Source organism: Penicillium paradoxum, assembly GCF_028828445.1.
Source record: "Penicillium paradoxum strain IBT 22861 chromosome Unknown utg000007l_segment0_segment0, whole genome shotgun sequence".
In the NCBI taxonomy this organism is placed as follows: Eukaryota; Fungi; Ascomycota; class Eurotiomycetes; order Eurotiales; family Aspergillaceae; genus Penicillium; species Penicillium paradoxum.
Genome location: NW_026643185.1, coordinates 1,681,479 through 1,703,673, shown reverse-complemented (window position 1 = coordinate 1,703,673; position 22,195 = coordinate 1,681,479). Strand labels below are relative to the sequence as shown.

At 51.4% G+C, this 22,195-nt stretch overlaps 6 protein-coding genes across 6 annotated transcripts; 4 read left to right on the top strand and 2 right to left on the bottom strand.

Moving 5' to 3' along the window:
* Positions 1-2,526: 2,526 nt before the first annotated feature.
* On the top strand, positions 2,527-3,625 carry N7457_008197 (Glycoside hydrolase family 43; the record flags this gene model as incomplete). Its single annotated transcript, XM_057179240.1, has 3 exons — positions 2,527-2,787; positions 2,854-3,324; positions 3,380-3,625. The coding sequence occupies 3 exons, from the start codon at positions 2,527-2,529 to the stop codon at positions 3,623-3,625; spliced, it is 978 nt and encodes a 325-aa protein (XP_057027626.1).
* Positions 3,626-6,378: 2,753 nt separating this feature from the next.
* On the top strand, positions 6,379-10,446 carry N7457_008196 (putative RNA binding effector protein Scp160; the record flags this gene model as incomplete). Its single annotated transcript, XM_057179239.1, has 4 exons — positions 6,379-6,775; positions 6,826-7,082; positions 7,140-9,414; positions 9,467-10,446. The coding sequence occupies 4 exons, from the start codon at positions 6,379-6,381 to the stop codon at positions 10,444-10,446; spliced, it is 3,909 nt and encodes a 1,302-aa protein (XP_057027625.1).
* Positions 10,447-11,185: 739 nt separating this feature from the next.
* Positions 11,186-11,882, bottom strand: N7457_008195 (cytochrome b5-like heme/steroid binding domain-containing protein; the record flags this gene model as incomplete). The annotated part of the gene is made up of 3 exons (XM_057179238.1): positions 11,186-11,356; positions 11,475-11,601; positions 11,764-11,882. 3 exons carry the CDS (start codon positions 11,880-11,882, stop codon positions 11,186-11,188), a joined length of 417 nt encoding a protein of 138 aa, XP_057027624.1.
* Positions 11,883-12,563: 681 nt separating this feature from the next.
* On the bottom strand, positions 12,564-15,886 carry N7457_008194 (putative ubiquitin C-terminal hydrolase; the record flags this gene model as incomplete). The annotated part of the gene is made up of 2 exons (XM_057179237.1): positions 12,564-15,599; positions 15,656-15,886. 2 exons carry the CDS (start codon positions 15,884-15,886, stop codon positions 12,564-12,566), a joined length of 3,267 nt encoding a protein of 1,088 aa, XP_057027623.1.
* A 394-nt stretch (positions 15,887-16,280) lies between these two features.
* On the top strand, positions 16,281-18,654 carry vps27 (ESCRT-0 subunit protein VPS27; the record flags this gene model as incomplete). Its single annotated transcript, XM_057179236.1, has 5 exons — positions 16,281-16,348; positions 16,446-16,578; positions 16,637-16,918; positions 16,984-17,755; positions 17,810-18,654. The coding sequence occupies 5 exons, from the start codon at positions 16,281-16,283 to the stop codon at positions 18,652-18,654; spliced, it is 2,100 nt and encodes a 699-aa protein (XP_057027622.1).
* A 1,355-nt stretch (positions 18,655-20,009) lies between these two features.
* N7457_008192 (uncharacterized protein) lies at positions 20,010-21,884 on the top strand (the record flags this gene model as incomplete). The annotated part of the gene is made up of 1 exon (XM_057179235.1): positions 20,010-21,884. The coding sequence occupies one exon, from the start codon at positions 20,010-20,012 to the stop codon at positions 21,882-21,884; it is 1,875 nt and encodes a 624-aa protein (XP_057027621.1).
* Positions 21,885-22,195: the final 311 nt, after the last annotated feature.

The following is a 22,195-nucleotide window of genomic DNA, read 5'->3' as shown; positions in this document are numbered from 1 at the left end:
AGTGGGGATGATGAGGAAGGATTCGTGAAGGGGAAGATTGGATGAGCAATTCCGTTTTTCCTGCAATGTAGATTATGATGTCATGTCATAGAGTATCTGATCGATGTATTTGTCAAGTTGTCGACGATCGAACCCACCCCTTTGCTGTCGATTGTACAAACTCCAAATATTCGAGAGCTTCGGGCAATAGATGTCCATGTTTGTAGTCAGTGAAGTGAATGATCAGATGGTAAATTTACACCAGAGAGATAAATAAGGATTTAGCTATTGGGAATTGCAAATTTATTGATGCTGGATTTTATGACCGATTCTCGCGACGATATTGATATCACGCAACTATTCAGCGCAGTTTGTGGTTTTCTTCAGGGAGAGTTCTTATACTGTCATTATTCTAATATAGCCCCATTTAAGTATCTAAATATGAGAGAGACGTTTGGAATGTCGGGATCTGATATTGCTGATTGAAAGGCGGATTCGTGTCTGATTGCTTAGCCGGTTTAGAACACGCCCCTGATGTCAACACATATTTCTGCGTTCAAGAACTGTTCAACCCAAAAATCTCCCCATTGGTAAGTCTTAAATCCGTTGGTTCTAATCCACAGAGAAGCGAAATTCACATGCTTTTACATAAGTGATCGTCCATGGAGATCCCGGTCTGGAGAAGGCGGCTGTATGTCTGTTACCTTATTCCCCATAGCAACCCTTGGAAGACGTGGTAGCCACGTATTCCCAAAAGGACCATGTGGTTTCATCTTTTCGAGGTTAAAGGGCGTGGGATAATAAACGGCTAGCATTCGATCAGTAATACGTGTTACCAGGCCGAATTGATATACCTAACAAAGCGAATGGGTGATGAATTACTATGAGTGATTGGGCTCTATTGGGGGGATTGTTCTGTCAAAAGCAAAAATCCTTTTGTGCTCATCACGAGAAAGATGAAAGAGACAAAGAACAAGAACAGCATCTGCGTGCCCTCGATCTCTGCCGCCTCTCTTGGCCCCGGAATAGATATTCTTAGGACACTAGCCCAGCCTTGTCGCGGCAGTGCAACCTCCAAATACCCGATGAAGCCTGTTATTTCTCGTCGAGTCTTACAAGCCAATCTAAAATATCATGTCTGGCCCCAGAGCCTCGACTGGACCCCTTGCCAATATCTGCCCTAGCATGGCGGTGTAGCATAAGGCTGTTGACCAAGCCCTATGTTGTATATCAGCCCAGCTGAAGTATTCTCCACCCGTGTTGCCAGAAAGATTAATTGAGAAAAACCAATGAGAATGACCGGAGGGTATGATGCGCCCAAGTTCGGCGTTGGGTCCAAAGCGGGGTCCAACGAGGCTCAATAGCTGTGTTGTTTGATTTGACGATTTCTAGCGTCGATGTCATATTCTAGTGCCGATGACATGGGCCATGCCTGTGTCTCGTATCGGGCATTTTAGGTCCCTGAACAAGGTGATGCAGACCAAGCTGAATAGGTCCATTTGATAGGATTTTGATCAAAATGAGCAAAAACTCACTCTGCCTTTTGCATATATTCAGCGATCTGCGAAGGCTGTGATGACTTCTCGTGACACACTCTTTTGTAGCTTCTTTCGATCTCAAATACTCGATGAGCTAGTTGTCGGGGGTCGGAGCTCCTGGTACACAATAGACAGTGATTGGCCGACATCTGGTCCACATGGACGCAGATCATCGCTCGGACCAGCAGGCGTAAACAAGAATCAAGCCACCCAAGTTTAGCATATGATGTACTCCGTATTTCATATGACCACGTTGCCTAGAGCCATCGGCAAGGATAGAGCGGGATGGGATTGAAATTGCAAACTTGACCTCCAGCTGAGTAAAACTCGCTAGTGTGAAGAAAGTTACTGCCCCTTGCTGGTGAGAATGTGGAACCAGCACACACTCGCAGCGATCAGTACAACCCATATCCAGTTCCTAGCGCTGCCGAGACTGGTGCCGAGCCATTTAGCCTCTAAATCGTGTGAGACGGTCATCGGTGTAACTCATGCGGGGGATAGGCGAGATGCAAGATGTAGTTGAGGCTAAACACAACTTGCATCGACTGCGCCTTGCTCCATAAAAACGGGGTACGAGAGACATCACATTAGAAACACAAATGGTCAACACTTACCTAGGTAGGTAACCCTTTGTTGATGTCACAAGTGACTCTTGCTTTTGATTTGTCTTGAGGCTCCACAAGAGAACGTAGTGCTCCTTGGAAGCTCAGTAATGAGCTCATCCCTTTCGACATCGAGTCCAGACTAGACTCAATACTAACATGCGCCTTACATTGCCCAGAGACGATGGACAGGGGTCGACAGACGATGATTGGATCAGCTGTGTCTTGTCCATGTGAAATGATCATACTTCGGGCCTCAAGAAAGCTGCGTGGGGGAGCTGCGAATGGCGCCGACCAACTCAACATAAATTGGACTCGATTTCTCCTTCCCCCGATATTATTCTAACAACAACTCATTGCTTTCGGCCTAATTCTCCCCCGCCTTCCTTTTTGTGTATACTGTTATCATGCTTGGTCTCATCCCGCTTCTCTTTACGGCGCTCGCCAGTGCATACCCTAATCGGGGTCCTTGCACTGGCAACTGCTGGGCACATGATCCTGCTATGATCCAGCGTGTGTCTGATGGTAAATATTTCCGCTTCTCGACGGGCACTGGTATTCCCACACATAGCTCGCCATCGGTGAAGGGTCCATGGGAGGACATTGGCTCAGCGCTGCCAGATGGAACTAAGATCCACCTCGATAACGTGGACAGCACAAACATTTGGGTACGATACACTCAACACCCCAATAGATCGGTTTTAGATCAAGAGTTGATTGTTTTCATTCTATAGGCTCCCGATGTTCACTACCAGAACGACCAGTACTACATGTACTACACTCTATCACAGATCGGCACCCGGAACTCACAGATCGGTGTTGCAACCTCCAAGAACATGGAGCCCGGTAGCTGGACAGACCACGGCGCTATCGGTCTTCCTGCTAATGACAACTATAACCGCATCGACCCCGCCTGGATCAGCATTGGTAACAAGAACTACATGAACTTCGGCTCTTTCTGGGGCGACATCTTCCAGGTTGAGATGGAATCTCCCTTGAAGGTCGGCGGTGCAACTCCCTACCAAATCTCATGGAACTCTACTCTCAACCACCGCGAGGAGGGTTCTTACGAGTTCAAGCACGGCGATTACTACTACCTCCTCTACTCTGCCGGTATCGCGGGCAAGTACACGAAGACATTCCCTGCCGAGGGTGCCGAGTACCACATTCGCGTTTGCCGATCCAAGACCGGTCTGAATGGCTTTGTATGTTCCGCACTCTTTACTTTGAATGATCTACATTCTAACGTATATCTCTCAGGTTGATGCCGACGGAAAGTCCTGCAAGGAGACCGGTGGTACTATGCTTCTCTCCAGCCACGGCCAGGTCTTCGGACCCGGTGGCCCTGGTGTTGTTCACGATAAGGATCTTGGTGTGGTGATGTACTACCACTATTACCCGCTCGATATCAAGAAGAGCATCACCGAGCCCAACAACGCCAACTATCGGTACGGATGGAACCAGCTGGGCTGGAAGGACGGCTGGCCCTTCGTCAAGGCCACTTAATGCACATAATTCTCGTGGCAGGCCCGCGAGGCCGATACATACCTCTTTGTCACAATTCTTTTTCTTCTCTTGTCAATGATTGGGTGTTCATATACTTTTGGATTGGTATTACACTCGTTTGATCGATACCCATGCCGTTTTGGCATCTGTCATGATAAGCTTCCTTTCGTGTCTGCCCGATTACTTTAATGCTTTAATATAGCCCCGATATTATTATTTGGATAATCGAACAGCTTGAATATCTATAATATTTATGCTCTATTGAAGAGAATAGAGTCATCGGTTAATCTAGCTGTAATTTCCTTGATACTCGATGCAGGATTAAACTTCCTATTCTGCATTGCGCCACAAACATTCTTCAGAACTTGGACCCTGCCACATGCCGGAACTCCAAACTCCCGGATCCAAGAGGATGGAGCTGAAAGCTAGCACGGGCTTGTGAGAAATGTCACTGCCATTCTTCCTAAGCATTTGGATGAATACGCCGACATAAAGCCGTTGATTGTCTCCACTATGTCCACAATCTAGCGAGCGAGATCCCATAGGAATGTTCGTATACCCACATAGTTATGCGACATGCCGGGGAATTTAAGATCATGGGTGGCTGGAAAATAAACGTGCTCGGTGAGTGACATGACAAAGGACGCATTCCAATAACTTCCAATCTTGGAAGGTTAACGGCGAAAAATTGATTCCAGGCTGGTATATTCAATTTGAAGATCCGGCAAAAGTCTCCATAGTAGGGATGACCAAGATACCCGTGGCACTTGGGCAAATAATAGTTGGGCTGAGAGTCTGTGGCAATAGGCGAGCTATCGTGTTAATGTTAATGCCGATGGCATTGATGTTTGAGAATGAGAGACACCATGTCCATGCAGATTTTCAACCCCGGTACGGAGTACGAAGTACAGAGTTCTCCAGGTCTCGGTGGTGATATTGCAATATGCTGCTATCCCTCCGATGTGCATTTTTCTCATACATATATGTTGCACTGCGACAGATTTCCATATCAACCCATGGCCTAAACTCTATTGAAAGTGGCCATCTGAACTTCTTGCCCTGGCTCCTTGGATAGAGAGTCCCTGCCCTCGTTGTTTCATTGTCTGGTATTTGTGTTTTCCTTCGTTTGCCTTAAGTCTCAGGTATCCGAGCCTAGCTCGTCTGTGTAGATCTGCGTGCTCTATTTGCCGAACAAGCTATGTTGGGTCTAATGATATATCCTTGAGTGGCTCTGGTCGCCCTCTATCTATTTACGTTGGTTATGGAGATACATAACCAATGAAATGGCTTGATCACGAACTGATCAGGCATTTCAAATATCGTAGTGACAGGCATAAATCCTAGGAGTTCTATGTGAAATGGATGTATATTTAAGCACTAACCCTAGTCACGGAACCTTATTTGCATCTCATCTACAAGATTGGGAACCACAAAGCACCAAAGAACCCAATCACGTCGGACATATGACTCCGTATACATAGTCGAGATTGTCTTCTTCGAAGTTCAAACCTTCCAAATACCTGGTGAAATCAGTGTGGTCTATTGTGCCCCGCATAAACGAGGAGACTCCTGGCGTTATCTGAACCATGTGGACTTCTTATCGGTTTCTAGTAGCTTCTCTCCTTTTTTGAAGGGCGTCTTGCCTTGGGTCATATAATATGACCTGTAACATGATATTCTACGGGTCGTAGATACTCCGTATAGATATAGGAGATCAAGCGCCCACTGTTAAGCGTTACGGGAGAACATTCTCTCGCCGATGGGATTGTGGTCGAACCGAGATACTTTCTTTTCTTTTCTTTTGCTTCTTTTTCTGTTACGGTCTCATAGTCACGTATGTTGTAATAAGCATTCGGTGTGGATTTGTTACGTTGTTGGGACGCGTGCTCTAGGTTTGTGTCGAATGACAACGTCTTGACCCCGAGTCGGGATGCCAATGGCTTCAATGTCCTGGTGATCGACGGCGATTGAAGATAGCCACCGTGACGTGCATCAAGTATCAGTTCTTTGGCCACCCGCACTTGGCCACGTGTGAGGCGAAATTAGAATTTGGCATATAAATCCCTAAATAACTTCATGGAATGAAAGAAGTTCTCTGATCCTGATTTGTGGGTGCGATCAGACCATTGTGCATGGTGGACTTTGCCCGGACACCAAAACAGGATTGAAAAGGAAAAACGACTGCTTCAATTCCCCAGAGATTGAAAACAATCCAAGAAATCTCACAAAAAATAAAAGGTGAAGCGTTGGCCGTAGGCACGGACTCGGAGAAAACTTCCCCGGAGACTCGAGCTGGCCTTTTCACTTTGTGTACTCTGTTGGTTGTCCGGGGTTCTCGACTTCTCGACCTTCACCTTCACCTCTCTTCCCTACCTCTCTTGCTCCTCCCTTCTTTTCAGGTGGCTTCTCTCTTTGGGCCCCTGTATCTTCTTTCTTCTTATCTTCTCGGGGTTTCGTCGCTTCAAATCCCTACTTTTGCATTTTCTTGAATTGCATCGGCATTCTCCCATTCTCCTGAAAACTATAATACATCTCATATCCCCAATTAAACCGGAGGAGAGATACTCTTTCAATTGTGAGCTCTACCCATTTTGCAATGTCATTGAGAGCACTCTCAGACTGCAGTGATCTGTCCTGATCTGCTGCGATTGCATACTGACCCGGTCCAGTCTTGATTGCAGGATCTTGTGCATAGCCCATTTATCAACCTTGTCTCCAACCCCGACCTACCTGATCAACTTCCATTATTCATAATGGCTTCTGAAGTACCTACCTCTACCAACGGCGGATCCCTCGCTGCCATGTTGGAACAGCAGCACGCCCGCGACGAGGAGCACAAGGCCACTGTGGAGGAAACCGTGGATGAGGAGGATGTGAAACACCCTGCTCCTACCTCTCTGCAACCCGACCAGCCCCTCCTTGTCGATGCCACTACCCCCGAGCCTACCCCCTCCGCCCCGACTGCCTCCCCGTCACCCGTCCCTAAGCCCGCCACCAAAAAGGCACCGGCATTCGATGTGCAATCCGAAGAATTGTTCCCGGCTCTGGGCAGCGGCCCGAAGCCCGCTGCTCCCGCTGCCGCCACATGGGGCGCGAAGAAGCCTTCTTCGGCCGCTGCTGTTGCGAATGGCTTGCCCGCAAAGTCAATGGGTATGTGGATTAGTTTGGAGCTTGTAGGTTAGGACAGATTTCTGATACAGCAGGAACAGAGATCCCCCGTATCATGGCACTCCCCGGAAAGCACATGGAGCAGCTTCGCCTTGCTCCCTCCCAGATGCAACCCCGCGGACAAATGAAGAAGCCTCTCCGTGATATCCTCCGAGACATTTCTCGCAGATCCAAGGCCAACGTTGATATGCGCGGTGGTCCTGGTGGGTCCATCATTTTCGAAGGAAAGGGCTCCGTGGATGCAGTGCGCCAGGCTCTCCGCGAGGTCGCCCAGCAGGTCGGATCTAAGGTATGTGACCCAACATGCGCCGAATGATTCTTTAGACTAATACATTCGTCTTAATAGCAATCCGTCCGTGTTCCCATCCCCACCTCTGCGCGCGCTCACATCATTGGCCGCCAAGGTACCGTTGTGCAGGATATCCAGACTCGCACCGGTGCTCGTGTACAGGTCCCCCGCGCCGACGGTAACGCCGCCGGTGCTGATGATGATGACGACGACACCATTGATATTTTGATCGAGGGAGATGCCGTGGCCGCCGAGATGGCCCGCCGCGAGATCGAGGCCATTGTTAAGGAGCGTGGCTCAAACATGAGCTTCCGATTGAAGACTGTTCCTCCCGAGTTCTTCCCCTTCATTGCAGGTGCACATGACGCCAACGTGCGCGCCATCGAGGAGCGCACGAAGGCGCAGATTAACGTCCCCCGCTATGATACTTGGTCCAGCCAGCCTCCTCCCCAGGAAGCCAACCCTGGCCAGGTCCAGTTCGCGGCAGTGCCTGATAAGCACATTTTGATTTCCGGAGAACGCACTGCCGCACAGGAGGCTCGCGCTGAGATTGAGCAATTAGCTGCTCAATTGCGTCAGAAGCTTACCCTGCGGCAGCTGGCAATCAACCGTGGTCAGCACCAGTTCATTCTGGGCAACGAGGCCGATGCTCTGCACCAGTTCGTTGCTCAGACTGGATGTGGTATTGTCCTGCCCCCTCCCTCTGATGATAGCGAGTTCCTCACCATCACTGGTCCCATTGAACAGATCGAGGCTGGCATTGAACACGCTATGGATCTTGCTACAAGCATGCAGATGGCTAGCATTGATTTGTCTCGCCAGCACCCTACCGCGCCCATCGGTCCTCATGTTCACGCAAGCGCTCTTTCGCAGTATCTCCGCCGTCGCAAGGTCATCAAAGAGCTTGAGTCGACTTACGATGCACACATCGCCCTGCCTCCTAGCGTTGGTGGGCCTGTCACTTGGGAGGTGTACTCTCGTGATGGCAAGAACACCATCCGTGCCCGTTCCGATATCATGAACTTGGTCCAGGCTCTCCCTCCTTCCAGACTCCGCCACGTCCCTGTTGACCCGTACTTCCACCAGTACCTGCGTGACCGCAGCGCTAGCGCCCTCCAGGGTGACTTTGGCGTTCACCTGATGGTTCCGGATGACATTGAATGCCCCGAAGTCGTCCTGGTTTACGAAGGTCCGTCCGCCACCGCCTCTCGCTTCGAGGTCCCCAGACAGCGCCCCTCTCCCGCCGATGTTGCAGCCTTCGAGAAGGGTCTGCAAGAGGCCCAGGATTTCCTCCTGGAAGCTCTCGGAAACCAGGGTGACATTGTTGCCAAGTCGGTTGTTGTCCCTGCCAAGTACCAGGAAAAGGCTCGTAAATTCATCATCCGCGAACAGGAATCCAAAGGCGAGAACAGCATCCCCGTCCGTGCTATTGTCGGTGAACCCAAGAGCGCTCAGTGCCAAATCTCCCTCCGCGGTCCCTCAGCCCAGGTGACTGAACTCGTCGCCAAGCTTGAGGCTTTCGTCGTGGAGCAGGAGAAGGATGATCTGGAGCGTGGTTACACCATCAGCTTCGACTTCCCTCAGAAGTACGCTAACTTCCTGATTGGCAAGCGTGGTGAGAACATCAACAAGCTCCGCGAGGAGTTCGATGTCGATATCAAGGTTGAGAATGGCAAGGTCGAGGTCAAGGGACCCAAGGCCAAGGCGGATGCTACCCGCATGCGCATCATTAACATGGGCAAGAAGTTGGAGGATGAGACTACTCACATCCTTAAGGTCCCTGCCCAATACCACCGCGAGCTGATTGGCCAGCGCGGAAACCAAGTCAACCGTCTCGAGACCCGTTACTCTGTCCGTGTCCAGTTCCCCCGCGCCACTGTTGTCAACGACGACTCTACCGAAACCGGTAGTGATGCTGGTGCCGCCCGCCCCCAGCGTGCTCAGCAGGCTCCCGATGAGGTCCTCGTCAAGGGTCCCAGCAAGGGTGCCGACGCCGCTCGCGACGAGATCCTCAGCTTGCTGCAGTATGTCATTGAGCACGGCCACTCTGCTTCCATCTCTGTCGCTCAGAGCCAGGTTGCATCCCTGATCGGTCAACGCGGCCGTGAGATGGATAAGCTCCGCGCTGATACTGGTGCCCAAATCGATGTGCCCAACGCCAACGATGCGCCGGATGCATCGGGCCGCGTGGAGATCCGTGTCAAGGGTACTAAGCAGCAGGTTGCCGATGCCAAGAAGATCTTGCAGCAGCGCGCCAGCGAGTTCGATGCTACTGTTACTAAGACCATTGAGGTCGAGAAGAAGTACCACAAGGCTTTGATCGGTGGAGGCGGTACGTTTTCATGCAATGTGAATCTTTTCCTCGAGTTACTAACTTATCATAGGTGCCAACATCCGCAAGATTGTCACCGAGGCTGGAGGCCCGACTGACGGCAGCGCCGCCAGAATGGTTCGCTTCCCCCGTCCCGAGAGCACCGAGTCGACCATCCGCCTCGAGGGCAACGGCAAGGTCGTTGACAGCATCATCGCCGCCATCGAGGAGTTCGTCAAGGAGCGCCAGGACCAGGTCACCGAGATCATCGATGTTCCCACCGCCCAGCACCGCATGCTCATTGGCCGCGGTGGTGATACCCGCCGAGGCATCGAGTCCAAGTTCAACGTCACTCTGGACATCCCCAAGCAGGGCTCGGGCCGCACCGATGTCAAGCTCAAGGGCCCCAGCACCGCTGTTGAAAGCGCCAAGGAGCACCTTAAGTCCATGCTGAAGGAGCAGCACGCGGAGACCATTGAGATCCCCAGCCACCTGCACTACGCCATCGCCGACAACGGCCACATCTTCCGTCGCCTGCGCAACGATCACCAGGTCACCGTCGACCACGCCGGTCAGGCCCTCCCCGTCGCCGCTCCCTCCGCCGCCGAGGATACTCGCAGCAAGCCCATCGGTACCGACATGCCCTTGATCATCGACGATCCCAACACCACCACCGACGCTCACTCCTGGACCGTCGTCGACAACGCTGCCAGCGACGCCGACTCCTCTCCCTTCCCCTGGGTCCTCACCGGTACCCCAGAGAACGTGGCCAAGGCCCGCGCCGCCATTGAGAAGGCTCTCATCTCCGCAACCCAGCAATCCGCCACTGGCTTCCTGATCCTGCCCGACCCCAAGACTTACCGCTTCGTCGTCGGCCAGGGCGGTAGCCAGATCAACGCCATCCGCAAGAAGACCGGCTGCCGCATCAACGTGCCCAAGGACCAGGCTCGCGGCGAAGCGATCCAGATCCGGGGCAGTTCCGCCGGTCTCGAAGAAGCCAAGGAGATGATCCTGGAAGCTGTCCAGAACGGACTCCAGGGTTCTTCGCGGTGAGTTGTGGAGGATCATCCTTTTCCGACAGTCATTTGAATCATAGAAACACTGTCCCATACACATTCCCTTCTCTGCTTTAAATGCGAGCGAGCGGGAAATTCAGTCTTCTCTTTTGGATTTTACATTCGATTCTTGTTTTCTTTTTATTATTTTGGTATCTATCTTTTTTTCATGAATATTGGTTTTAAAGAGTTTATTTTTTTATTTTTTCGAATTCTGTATCTCTTTTCTTGTAGCTACATACTTCTTTATGCCAAGGTCAGACTATTGGACTTGGAAGTCAATCCGATTGCCTACTCCATCGAATTCGGGGAATCCCTGTCCAACTCCGTCTGCTCCGACTCGTAGAAACACTAGAACATGATCGAAGCCCATCTAGAACCCCCCACTTTCCACCATTGACTCGGTTGTATCTGGGCACTGGAGAGGGGAAATCGGGATTCCAAAGCAGACCCATCTGCCGGTCCTGCCCGACTCTCTCTATGGCTTGACCCTCAGACACTTATGTATACAACACAGAGCATACCTCCAGGGCTACATGTGTAGATGCACAATTTCCAAAGAAAAAAAAAAAGGTATTAATCCAATACACACATCAATACATAAGAGATAAAAAGATATAAAAAAAATCCAAGGCCCGAAACTCAACGCTCTTTGCTCTTTGCTCTTTTAGCCATAATTTCCCAGTCGGGATTAAAAAAAAAAATCTCTGCATAAGAACCATTTCTAGAATTGTCGTTTACTGCTGCTGAGCCTGCTGGGCCTGGAGGTAGTTGTAAGCGCCGTAGGCAACGGCACCGCCGATCAGGAGGAAGGCGTAGAGACCGACGCCGAAGCCGGAGGCGGAGGAGGAAGAGGAGGAGGAGGAGGAGCTGGCGCTGGGGTTGGCCTTGGGCTTGGGGTCGCCGGGCTGGGGAGTTGTTAGTATATCATGGTGCATGTGATGGGCGTGCTGTGAGGGGAACCGAGGGTGGCACGGGGGAAGGAGGTGGAGTTGGAGTGTTGGACGAAGGGGGGTGGGTACGTACCAGGCGCTTCACGGTGCCGACGAGGAGACCGTCGAGGATCTCGCGCGCCTCGTCGCTGTGGCCGACATCTTCGAAGGCTTCGGTGCTGTCTTGGCCGCCGACGTCGAGGAGGACTTCCTCGCCACCACTGGGGGATTGGTTAGCGTTTTGTGTGTGGAGTGGGTTTGCGATGCGCAAGGAGTGGTGAGGAGCTGAGGTGGCTTCTTATGACTCCTTTTTTTCGATGTTTGCGCGTTGTCGCTTTTTTTCGACAGGGGGATTTCAATGGGAAAATATGGGGAGAACGTACGGGTGCTCATCGACGAAGCTGGTGCAGTCGTAGACCTTGTCGTGGACAATCAGGTAGAGGTCCTTCTTGGTGTTGTGCTTGGCGATCTCATTGAGAGTGATTTCAGTGGTGGCAGACATGATGAATTGAGGTATCTGAGGTGAAGCCTGTCAGTGTCTGAAACTGGAGAAGAGGAGTGGAGTTGGCGATAGGAGAAAACGGGGAGAAATGTTGGAAGATAGTGCCCAAACACTTACGTATAGAGAAACGAGTCCAAAAAAAAAAAAAGAAGCTAGAGTCGAGTGAGATGCAGAGAAAGGAAAAGAACAGAAAAAGAACAGAAAAAAAGAACCCCCAACTACGTGCGGCTGGGCGGTCTCGTGTGGGGCCCAGGTACCGTGTTCGTGATGCCGTGAATTACATCCGGGGCGCTGACGGGGGCCAATGGAGCCATTCTTATTGGATGCGATGATGTGCCATGTCTAGGTCCTTTCAAGGATCTCAAGTGTCTAGAGGGTCTACTCCGTCCATCGTCCATCTTGTCCTCACCGTCTACAGTGTTGAGATAGGACGAATCAGGGGCCGCTTATTACCTCGGCGCACATGAAAAGAGGGAGATCTGGCCTCAACTGCGGAATCACTCGACAAGAGAAATGTCAAATCAGATCATCAGAGCGGAATGGCCACCTTTAACCTCGGGGGGTCAGTCTCCGGATAACGTGATCGGGATCTTTCCACTGTACAAGAATCTCATTCGTAATGCTATGTGTATAATAATATACACCCCCAAGCCCCTGTATCATGTTTACAAATCATAACGCTCATTTCGCTGGAACTCGCTCATAAAACACAATGTACGCTTGCTCGTTCTGTAGCCGGTCGCGCGCCCGTAGGTCGCGCGGGTTGAAGTCGGTGGCCCGCTCGTCGTCAAACTTCCGCCAGCACTGCCGCTCCGCATCGCGGACCAGTGAGACGTAGTGTCCACTCCCCATCGAGGACCCGAGATGCCGTAAAACCGCAAAGGCGTCGTAGGTAAAAGGCGGGACCGTGGCACCCGTAGTGGGCGGTACCCCGGGCTCCGGGGGCGGAGAGGGAGGGTACGCAATCACAAAATCATCCATTCGCAACCCGTGCAGCGGAAATTCGATGGGGGTGTGGATCTTCCGCGCGCTCTGGGTCTTGGATGCGGAGAAGCGCTTGAAATGAACAACGAGAATTTGGGGCGCCCGGGTAATGATGATCTGCTTCGTCGCCATTCGCTTGCATTTACAGTGTGGGCACTTCCATACTTCGTCGCCGCTCAGCATCTCCTCCTGGCAGTAGCTGCGAAGACACTGGTAGATATCACCAGCCCCAGTGGGTGGGATTTCAACGCTGATACTATAAAATGCTTCGTACGTAGTAGATGTTTGTTGGCAGGTCGTGCAGCGCAGTCGGCTAGCATGCTGCCCTGCGAATAATGACGAGATAAAAGATTCCTCGCGGTGAGAGTATCGATCCCATTCAATCCGAGAGACTTTGGTCATCGGCATTCGTTCCCGCTGCATCTCTTCCGAGAAGGTCAAAGGTCGAAGGGGTGTGCGCTGCCAGTTGATATTGAGATCCTCGTGAAGGCAATCTACCACAAAATCGAAAAATTCCTTGGCATCTTGCTGTCGATCGATAGCCCATTCTCGGTTCAACCGCCCACAGAAGTTTCGGAACGAGGTTGGCATGATGACTTCGACATCGTTCTTCCAGAGTGACCGAGTCAGATTCGCATAAAGTCCTGGCATCACGCCCTGAGAACCCTTCCAATTTTTCTGTACATAATAACGGAATCGGTTGTCGATGAAGAACCGGCTCAGCGCAATCGTTGCGCTGAGACATTGAATGGTAGAATTCATGTAGCATGTAACACCAAAATTGGTCAAGCCGGTGCGCGGAAGCTTGAGGCGATCAAGGCGAGAGCCTGGAATATACAATGCCGTTCTACTTGCCGAGTTCTGTCGTTGCAGATGAGGTTGGATGTGACGGCCATCAGATACGCCGCTGTAACTGGGACGAGGCACAGCGGGAGGCGGTCGAGAGGGAGCCACAGGCATATGCGCAGCATAGTTCGGGGTAGCAGAGGGAGGATGAGATGTCGCATGTGTCATAGACTCCTGAACATCGTGCGGCTCGGGGAAACGACGCAAGAAAGCCTCGTATGTATGAACAAATGGAGTGGACGGTTCTTGTACAGTCTCCTCGGGTTGGTCCGTTAGTGCGTCTTCCTCGGCGTAAGTGCTTGTATCAACTTCCTCGACTTTGGATTTCTCCATCCACTCAGACAGCTCCTTCGAATTCAGAGGAGTGAACTCGCGCAGTCGTCTCTTCCGAATTTCTAAGCTGGAATTCGCACTAGCCACTGTAGGCACTCTCCCGAGAGGCCGACCAGGTCGAGGCACCGGTTTTCTAACCTGTAAAGAACTCATGACAGCGGCAGTTGAGGAGGTGGCTAGGGACTGTTGTCCCAGAAGATCGATCCAGGCATCCAATCCGCCCAGCAAAAGAGCAGGAGGTCGCCCGGCTTTCAACGGTTTGTATGCATTAAACTCGTAAAGGGTATCATGAAGAGCTCGCAGATGAGGTGCAGACGTCCCCGCTGGGGAGCCAGCTAGATAGCTAACAGAATCGGCGCTTTGATCATAGTATACCACAAGATCAAACTCGTTCCGCTTCTCAAACAACACCTGTTCATGCTCAGGGGAAACAACGAGGCGCTCTTCTAGTTCTTCTGCGGAAACGTTCTCCTTCAACACCACAGGTTCTATGCAAATGATGGATTTTGCATATACATGACCATTATCATACTGGTCTCGGGCTCGAACATCAATCAGCAGCACGTTGAATTTCCGCAGATTTTCAAGGAGGCTCTGCGCAGTTATCGTTGTGCTGTACGGCAGATCGGGTGAATTACTTCGCGTTTCTCGTGCCGAATCCAACCCATTGGGTGTCATAGATCTATACGGATTGTCATCGAAGGCTCCCCGGTTTGGGCTGACACGAGGGGAATTGCTGAATTGCGAGTATCTTGGATTGCCTGAGCGTGTGCTTTCCGTCGAAGTCCTCGGCGGGTTAGATGTGGGTTTTGATGGTACGGTGAAGACAGGACTGTAGGCTGGGTCTGGAGCACGTGGCAATGATGTATTGAGAGGAACCTTCGGTGGAAGAATCGGTACATTGGATGAAGATCCCATGCCACGGGGGCCCAATGGACGTCTTAGCGGTGGGGAGCTATATGCCCCAGGAGGAACGTTCGACGGACGAAGTGGGGTCTGCCCTGCAGATCCTACAGTCGGGCTGCTCGGTCCGGCAATACTCGATCTCCGCTCGTATTCGTTGGAAGGCGGAGATGCCTTAAGTTTAGCAAAACGCTGTGCAAGCATGTCATCCGGGGGGCTTGAGAATCGGTGTGAATGTGCCGAAGGCTCGGGCATGCTTTGATACTGCGTCGGACTTGGCATCCTGGTTAAACTTGATCCAGAATGTCGATTCTCACGGCCCCTTGGCGTGACCGACATTTGTTCAGGATGTTTTGATGTGACCACACCGATTGGCTGCATGCCACTGGCTAAATTATCCTCGATGATATCCTGCTTGATTGAACCCATGGTGCCTTGTTTGGATCGTACCGCCTTCATTAAATCGGCAAACTTCTTATACCACTCAGGATTTTGACTGACAATTCGATAGTCTGAATGATGGGGTATCAAGTTGATTGTGATCTCGGAGGCACGAAGGTAGTGAACGTATGCTTTGTCGGGGTAGTTTTCTTCCGCAAGGTTTCTGGCCTTTGCAATTGCATCGGCAGCTGTGGCTAGGAGGATATTGAGCTATGGTGTGTGTTAGAAATCATTCATAGAATTCCTAGCGAAGCGTCGCCACATACCGGCGTGTTATCGTTAACGTTCAATGCAGCAGCCTGGTCCTGCAGGTCTTTGATATTGGGAAATCGAGGGCGCCGTGGTGGGCTGGGAGGGGCGTTGCCCTTAGGGTATGAATCTGGTCTGCTGAGCTGTCCACTGGAAGTCATTGTATCTCCCATTGAGTATGGACGCCGACTGTCTTTCCACGGCAGTATGTCTGACGTAGATGGCCAAGTCGCCGCCTCGGAGGACATGATAGATCCAGGCAGCGACGCGCGGACTTAGCGCATGGCCATGTGCAAGATCAAGGGAGCAAAAAAAGAAGAGCCAGTCCTCCTACAAAAGCAATCCACCTCAAAAAAATCCAAGTTCGAATAACAAACACAAGTAACGAAAGACCAGATTAAGAAGGACAGATCCAGGAACACAATGCGGGATGCCTCTGGGGTAATCAGATGACAGTACTTCACCGCCCTCGGCCTATGACGCCAGGGGCTTAGTCACTACTGAGGTGCCTGGAAGCTCCTCCTCCAACGTATCAGCCTGGTCTTCATATTCGCTGCATTTACGTGTCTTGGCTATCTGCAACGTCAGTGTGCTTTGCTGCTTCTTCTAATTTGCACGTGCTCCGGGTGTTTCGCCTTCACGATGGCAGGTTGGTTCTCTTCAACCTCCCCGCTCGATGAACAAATCGAGCGGGCGACAGCTTCCTCTCTGTAAGTTCTGATCTGCATTGCGCTTCTGCCCAAAGTTATAGGCGGTAACTACTGGGATCGTTGGAAATATATGGACATTAGTCTAACAGACTTGTAGGGAAGACATTGCCCTCAACCTGGAGATATCGGACATGATTCGGTCCAAGAGCGTTCAGCCCAAGGATGGAATGAGGTCATTAAAACGACGACTCGAGAATAGAAACCCCAACATTCAGCTAGCAACACTAAAGGTGAGCATCGGCTCTCCCCGGATTTGTGGATCAAGCGCTGATAGCTCCGCCTCTACAGTTAACGGATACGTGTGTCAAAAACGGAGGCACCCATTTTCTGGCTGAGATCGCCTCTCGCGAATTCATGGACAACCTTGTCTCATTATTGAAATCCGAAGGTGCCCCCTTAAATGCCGATGTCCAGGGGAAAATGTTAGAGCTTATCCAGAACTGGGCTATGGCTGCACAGGGCCGTATGGATTTGATGTATCTGGGAGAAACATATCGCAAACTGCAAAGCGAAGGATACCGGTTTCCGCCAAAGACAGAAATGAGTGGCAGTATGTTGGAGAGTAGTGCAGTGAGTGTGCCCCCCTCCCAAAACCTCCGCGCTGAAGCAGAACCTAACCTGCCCATCTGTCTCAGCCCCCAGAGTGGATCGACTCCGATGTCTGCATGCGATGTCGAACTGCGTTCAGTTTCATAAATCGTAAACATCACTGCCGAAATTGCGGCAATGTTTTCGACGCTCAGTGTTCAAGCAAGACCATCCCCCTACCGCATCTTGGAATCTTGCAGCCAGTCAGAGTAGATGATGGATGCCATGCCAAATTGACCTCGAAGTCATTTGCGCCACCCGGGATTTCGGATCGATCTGCGTTTAAAAACACCTCTATCAGTAAATCCAACTCGATGGAGCCTCGGGCTGCCAAAGCGGATACAGGTTTCGATGAGGACTTGCGTCGAGCGTTGCAAATGAGTCTCGATGAAGCCGAGGGTAGAGGTCCCTCCGGGTTTGTCCCGCAGACAGGCAATGGCCCAGAACCAACCAAGGCTGCTCCTGAGTCGGACAATGTGGACGAAGAAGATGCAGATCTCAAGGCTGCGATTGAAGCGTCGCTGCGTGACATGGAACAGCACAAGCAAAACCATGCTGCAGCATTAAAGAATGTGCCTGCCTCAAGCTCTGCATTACGCGATTCCTCCAGCACACCAACTCCACTACCCAAAAATCCATACGAACTGACCCCTGTTGAGGCTGAAAATATTCATCTTTTCTCTACACTAGTTGACCGGCTCCAGCATCAGCCTCCCGGTACGATTCTAAGAGAGCCCCAAATCCAGGAGCTTTATGAGAGTATTGGTGCTCTTCGACCCAAGCTCGCTCGGAGCTATGGTGAAACCATGAGCAAGCACGGTGAGTTCGGCTGCCATTGCGTTTATGTAAAGAATCGCAGGCTAATTTCCACAGACACATTATTGGATCTTCATGCCAAGCTCTCAACTGTTGTGCGGTATTACGATCGAATGCTGGAAGAGCGTCTGACCAATGCCTATTCCCACCACACTATTGGACACGGAGCTGTTCCTGGGGCAGCACAGTATCCGAACATTCAGCCAGGTTTCCCGGCTCACGCTCCCGACGTGAAAGCCGGAGCTGAGAATTTCTATTATGGTACCCAATTAGACAGCGCTCGCCCTACTTCCATGTATGCGCCGCAGCAGGTAAATGGTGATGGGTTCCAAGGTCCCCCAAGTGCCGGCCAGAATCCCGCCTATCCATCGCAGATTCCACATGCCGCCCCCACAAATGAGTCCCGCGGTCAGAATTGGGGCGCAAACCCATACCCATCTCTTGGATCGCCCTCGCCCAGCAATGCCATTCCAAACCACTACAATACTGCTCCCGCACCAAGCGCCCCGGCTCAATACTACACAGGACCGCATGATGCAACCTCCGCCAAGTCACCCGGTGCGGAACCCCCATACCAGCCGTCACCCATTATGCGCCGAGACTCTCAGTATCAGGCCAGTGGTGCCACCCCGGTTCCCGAGCAGGGTACATCTGCAGTATATGCACAATCACCCGGTTATTCCGTGCCGCCTACTGCGCCAGTGCTTCATCAGCAAGGAACCGGTCCTTCGCAGTCCTACTATTACCAGCCACAGTCTCAGCCCCCACATCCTACGCCTGTGCCATCTGGATATCCACCAATGAATGCCGGGCAACCAGGGACGTATGCACCCGAGGCTTCAAGTCAACCACCTTATCAGCAACCGCCACGGCCAGTGGAGGAAAATCTGATTGAACTATAATTACATTTCTGTGGGCGTTATCCGTGGTCTTTTATTTTTGCCTCTTTCTCTCGCCTGATGATACCTGAAGATGTTTCGCAGATTGAATATGTAACTTGCAGCGAGTAAATGAAAAAGATCCCAAGTATACTTCGTACATGAAAGGACAATGCATATGTCTTGAATAGCACTGGTGTGTATACGGTAGGGTCACAGGATGGGGCTCTGCATATATATTCTAGAATAGAGACGGAGGTTTACATGTAACCACTATATATGCAGGTTAGTCGTATATAGCCCGATGAGGTCAACCTTCCCGCTCCCGTGACTCGTTCTCCCCCGCCCCCGCACTGCTCCACCGGTTTCTGGTATAGGAGACGCGGCACTCCATCTCTGCTATTAGTGACCATAGGTGCAGGTTGGTTTTCTTTCGTTCGAGGTCACTTATGTCACTTATCACCGCTTATATCGCTGCCTTTGGGTCCATGGTCTCTTCTGTCCCAAAATGCCAGCCCTGTATGAAAAAAAGACACACGATAACACGTTGGGACAGCTTATTAAAAATGGATATTAAAGCTCTTTTTAAGAGATTGCCTCCGATACTTTAGTTCGCCCCTATACATCATGTAGTTAAGGTCCATGTGTGTATACGAGGATATAGCATAGCAGCCTCACATATCTATTTATATCGATGGTAATCTACATTTAGGCCTCGTTAGATGTCAGGATGCATATTACCGGGACACTCCGAATATAGCCGCTCGATTGAATCCTACTCTTTCTCGCTGGAATGTGTAGTTATACGCAAGCCTAGCCCTTTGCGCGGGGTTCGGCATCCATAGGAGGGCTTCTACGGAGTAAGTGAAACCAAGTAAGCCTTGGCAGGTATTACTCCATACCCACCTTATAATTGGTGTAGATAGTACATGAAGCCCCATTCGCAATATTCTCTGCCTTGATGTTCTGCATGACCAAAAAGCCTGTCGTGATAGTCTTCAAAAACAACCCCGAAACAGAAGCATCGTGTCTGCCTCAGGCATTCTACGGTACCCGCTTAGTCGCCGCAGACAGCAAGATCGAGGTCTCTCTCCTTCACTTCTCCAATTTGCCCCCATTTTGTATTTTTTTCATCTTCCTCTTTTTCTTTCTTCGTTCTTCGTTTCAGTTGGGTCTTCTTAATTACAAATTGGTCGTGGTTCAAACCGATATCACCCGCCTTTCAACTATTGAGTCTTCATTGCTTTTCGCCTGCATGCTATCCGATCTGCCGTGAGACCTCTTGACCAACTTGCCTCGGCCAATCCCCACATTCTCTGCTCCGTGAGCACAGCTGATTACCCGCCTGTGGCTCCTGTAGGAGCTCTTCGCTTACCGCCATGCCTGCTTCCAATACCTCCAATACTTCTTCCCCCGTCAAGCGCCCTGGTCTTGGTCGCCGTGCAGTGTCCTCCCATGCGGTTGTCACGCGCACCACCAATCCTAATGACCTGTCGTCATCCCACACACAGAAGGCACCCGTGCATCATAAATCTCACCGAGCCCACGTTGTTGGCGGTCACCGCAATCACCACCGCAACCCCTCTACTGGCAAGAACTTCAACAAACTTCAACGATTCCAACTTGGCCCCGATACTGCTGGACGGCATCATCAACGCAAGAAATCAGCCCCTGCAACCCCAATAGCGAGCCCGAAAGAAAGCACCCATATCCACTGGGACAACGCTGTGGACGATCATAAATCCGACCCTTCGATGAAGAGAAACTATTCCACTCCTGCATTGCGCCGAAACCCATCAGCCGTCGGCAAGAAAGCGTTAGTCACCGAGCGACCGACGACCAGTGCAACAAAGAAGAAGACGGTCGGCTTTGAGTTGGGTGATGACGAAAACGACGACGCTGAATGGGAAGATACAACACAGTCGCCCGAAAGTACTAGGCGCAACTCGGTCGTACCATCCAACCCTAGCGCAGACAACAGCACTGTTCTTGTCGACCACCTTACCTTTGTCAAACGCCCCTATCCACAAATGCCTCGAGCGACTAGTCTTCCCGAGTCGATTACCAACAATTTCGCCCAAGAGCGCACTGAATTAGACCAGGATGAAGAAGATGAAGAGCACGTCTCGGAAGTCGAGCCCGAGGAAACTGTCCAGCCCACTGAACAGGGCCACATCGCAACTCGCCTTTTAACTCCTTCACACTCGTCCAAGGCACCCCCTGCCATGTCCTCTATCTCGGCTATGGTGAAGCCAGAGGCCAAGAATCTCAACCCCGCATCGCGCAGTAGCGCATCTCTCAACTTGGCTGCTGGACAAGACAACGCTCGGCGCACATTCTCCACAGCTAGCATGGCAAGTATACCGGGTTCCAACCCCCAAGCTACCTCATCGTCCATGGAAGGCGGGGTCTCAAGGTTCATTTTGAACAAGAATAGCATGCAGGCATCTTCTCGCACCGATTCAGACCCAAATACCCCCTCTTCGTTCCTCCCCCACTATCACCCGCAAACGCCGCCTTCCCCGACTAGCGCGGCCGTCAAATCGACTGCATCTCCCGCGCGGCCGCGAGGCGCTGATCTGCCTTCTCGCACGCAACAAAAGCTCTGGCTCCAACGCACCGCGGCCCTCAATAACTCTCCTCCTGATAATCACGGAGTGACCACGGCAGTTCCGCCGTCGGCCATGGACCCAACGTTCATTGCTGCTAGCCACGCACGTTCCGGTGCTGGCACTTATGACGCCAATAGGGGGATGAACGGTGATGGTCGAGTTGGAGGTGCTGGACATGACAGCGAAACCCGTCATATCCGCAAGGCGTACGAAAAGACGTCTCTGGAACTGATGGTCGTTCGACGTTTCCAGTCTCCTACTGGTCTAAGCTTTGCTCGTCTCCGTCGTATTGCTCGAGCCAACAAAGCGGAGCAAGAATCAGCTCTCGGTAAACCAGTCAAATCGGCGCCCTCCTTACCCCTTTTGCAGCAAGCCAAACGACCCAATCGTCTCAGCTCAAGCCCTGCATCTAAGACCCAATCGCATAACCCCACCACATCGGAAGATCCAGCGACGAATAGTGAACCCACCAACGCCGCCAAGGCTGCCAAGTCCAACGACCCTTCCCATCGCATCCTCTCTACTTCGGCTGAAGCCTCGCGTGATACGACTGTTGAGAACGACGAAGCTTTCCAGATCAACGACAGCGCCATGCTGATTCGCCGGATCTGGGAGAGCCGAGAGGTCCCCATTCACGGTTAACCTGGGAGGTTTCACTTTGTCTAGCCCGTCTATTGTCATGAATATTAGCTATACGGTTGTGCCACGTGCCACGGTTGGTCGGTGTTTGAATTCTGGGTATTTTTTTTGTTATCATTACAGCGATCATATTGCACATAATATCTTAGTTCCTTCTTCTGCTCTTCTATCTCCTGCATACCTGTCGATATTACCAGCCAATACTATCTAACTTAATTGCGTGTTCAACATAGTCCAGACCACTCAGCCCACTATTTCCCGCCGGCAACTAATATGCTGCCTACGAGTGGTCCATCCTTGCGCCGGCTGGGACG